Raw genomic sequence first — 3,270 nt, forward strand, 5'->3', positions numbered from 1 at the left:
CGCCACGAATACGTTCCGATTAGCTCGCTGCTATTAGCCGACTAAATGAAATTACGACAATTGTCTGAATTTGTCTGCAACAATTTGCGCTCGCTAGTGCGATATCTACCTCTTTATTGTATATAATATCATTGTCGAATACGGTCAATCAAGTCAGGTAGCAACCATTCATAGAAATTTCTTCTACTTTCGGTTCCACGTTTTACCTTAACCCATCATCTTTTTCGATTTTTCTAAAATGTAATTTCGTAGGGCTCCACAAAATAAAATATTAGTATTTTCACGGTGTAAACATGATAAAAAATAATTGTGATTTTTTTTCAATTTTAACATGTTATCGTGAAGTGTCAGAAATCATTTTTTTATATTCTATTCCTCATTATTCCAAGTTCTATTCCTTCTTCTGTAGTTTATTTTTCTTCCACAATGCACTGAACATTTATGTGGCCATCAGGACTCATACTGAAAAAAAAACATTTATTGCTTGTAAAAAAATATTTATTCCACGAATAACCCGCTTTTGACAATGATCAGTCAGTTTCCTAAGTTAATTGGCATACCGCTTCATCTTCTTTCTCCTTGCCTTAGTCGATAGTAGCAGTAGCAAAAGTCGAAGGTACTTGTGAGTGCAGCAGCAACTTAAAGTGAATGTAAAAAATGCCTTGAATTCTAGTAGATCAAACATTTGTCGGTAACAATAGATCGGAGTCAAAATTATTTTATAGGGACAATGTTATCCAGTCTTCTACGGCAATATTCAGTCTCGCTATACACCCAATAATTAATTCACTATAATCTTAATTAAATATGTGGTAGGTACTTAGATGACGGCATTTTAGGAGGTGAAACAAATACAGTTCGGTTTTGTCTTTTTGTCCCGAAGCTAACCTATATTCTCCGATGTTGCCCTCTTTGGAATCATGAAATTTGTCTACTATGGACGATTCTCTACGAAATTTACTAAGTATCAAAAAATTTAAATTGTTCACTGTCTGATATTTCTTGGTGTCAGGCCTCACTGCCCATTCGTTTTAGTGGAATTGGTATCAGAAAAATATCTAGTATATCCTTACCAGAATTCTTATCTTCTGTTCACAGTGTCAGCACTTTAATATGATAAAATTATCTTCCAGTCATTAGGGTTCCTGCCACTGGCATATGCGTAAACTGCTAAGAATGCTTGGAAAGTTACCTGTCCAAGTGAAAACTTCCCTTTAAACATGCGATCACAAAAGCTTTGGGATGAGCCACAGTGCAAAATAATTCACAAAAGTATATTATTATCAAGTCACATTATTTCGGATCAGGCTCGTTTTATTGCTGCTAGCGAACGAGATCTAGGGTATTGGCTTCAGGCCACTCCTTCGACTAACATAGGGACGCTTCTCGATAATTCCAGCTTCTTAACCGCACTTGGTTTACGCCTGGATGTCCCTATAACAGTTCTATTATATTCTTCCTACTATTGCTCCTATGGAAGGTATACCACAAGTTTGCCAATGTCATGTTAAGGTAGAGCTTAGAGTATTTACTAATTTTAATGGTAATGATCGGTGCTTAAGATTGAAACAAGTTTTATTTTCTTAAACCTGAAATAAATATAAATGCTGTTAGTACTATAAAGGACATACACAAATATAATTACATACTTAAATTTACTTAGTGCTATGTACAACTTAATCTTATTTATTTTAATATATTTACACAAAATATATACAAAAGGAGTGAAAACTAGGGAGAGGAGACAGAGAAAGTTGGGCGGGGAACAGGCATATGACAGATGGCAGAGACACTGAGAACATTATTACAATTGCTGTCATTGGCTCTAAACTATTCAAATCAATAGGTCTCGTTACCAGGCCATAAAATCCAAAAAAAAATTCAAATCAATAAACAGAGTAATATTTTTAATTTTAGTAATTAAAAACTAACAAGTGCGCAGTTGGGCACTTGCCAAGGTTTAAGAAGTTTACAACTCTAATCCTTTGGAACAATAATTATGGTTACATCTTATTATATCCTTAAAATGTGCCTCGCTCAAAACAACACGCAATTAACGGACCACTACAAAAATAAGAAGAACAAGTCAATCAATTTAAAAAACAATCCCTGCAGAGTATGCCTCTCTGAAGGTTCTCTATCGATATTTGATAATGCTTGCTCATCCGAGATAATTAATATAGTAAAAAGCTTGTGTAATATTGAAATAACTCAAGATGATAAATTTAAATTATTGTGTAAGAAGTGTGAAAATTTTGTGAAGGATGCTGTTTTATTTAAAACCACAGTAAAGCAAACACACGAACTTTTAAAATATTCAACAACCGAAGAATTTCAAGAAAATGATTCAATTTACTCCACTGATACAGAGTTGTACAAAGAAACAAAACAACATAGTAAAGATCATAACAATATTGATAAAACTGCTGAAAATACAGAACAACAATCTTCACCTAAAATTCAGTGTAAAATCTGTAATAAAGTGATAAACAAATCATATTACAAGCAGCATGTAACAATGCATGATCCAGACCACTACAACTTCATTTGTGATGTCTGTGGAAAGTCATTTCGACTTCGCTGTGCCTATCGCAATCATAAGCTTAGACATAGAACGGACTTTTCTTTCAAATGTAAATCATGCCCGTATAAAAGCCGTTACTTAGAACTGTTAAAGACTCATAGTAAAGTCCATGCCGGAGATTATAGATACATGTGTACTGAATGTCCGGCTAGATTTTTATTCAAAAGTAATCTTAACCGTCACATGCAAAAGCATAAAGAACCACAGTTTAAGTGTGATTCTTGTAAAAGGGCTTTTCATACTAAATTAGCTGTGCAAAGACATTATGAGGTAGATCATTTGGGAATAAGGAACCATGTCTGTAATGTGTGTGGAAAGGCCTTTGGTTACAGAAATTCCCTAATGAAACACCAGAGAGGTGTTCATAAAAGAGAAAAATGTATTTTTTCTAGAATGCCATCATATTTACAGGCCCAAGAAAATGGTTGAACAAATTCTCATCCTCAATATATCTTTTTTTAGCCTTTTTTAGCCTTTAATTATGCATGCAGAGCAAAGCTATGTTGTAAATGAGATCCTTGAATTATAATTTATTTTACACATAATTTATTTCACATTAGATATTTGGGGAAGAGCAAAATAAGTTGCTAAGGATGAGGGTACTTCACTTTATTAAAATGGGATGTTATTCACCCTTTAAATTAAATTTCTTGTATTGTAACTCATACAATTAAGATTTTAATTAC

The 3,270-nt window shown here is 33.4% G+C and overlaps 1 protein-coding gene across 1 annotated transcript; it reads left to right on the top strand.

The window, feature by feature from the left end:
• Window positions 1–1,861: 1,861 nt before the first annotated feature.
• Window positions 1,862–3,050, top strand: LOC126979780 (zinc finger protein 429-like). Its single transcript, XM_050829314.1, has one exon. The coding sequence runs from the start codon at window positions 2,000–2,002 to the stop codon at window positions 3,011–3,013; it is 1,014 nt and encodes a 337-aa protein (XP_050685271.1). The 5' UTR covers window positions 1,862–1,999; the 3' UTR covers window positions 3,014–3,050.
• The last annotated feature ends 220 nt before the right edge of the window (window positions 3,051–3,270 follow it).

The sequence above is a fragment of the Leptidea sinapis genome, chromosome 4, assembly GCF_905404315.1.
Source record: "Leptidea sinapis chromosome 4, ilLepSina1.1, whole genome shotgun sequence".
Taxonomy (NCBI): Eukaryota; Metazoa; Arthropoda; class Insecta; order Lepidoptera; family Pieridae; genus Leptidea; species Leptidea sinapis.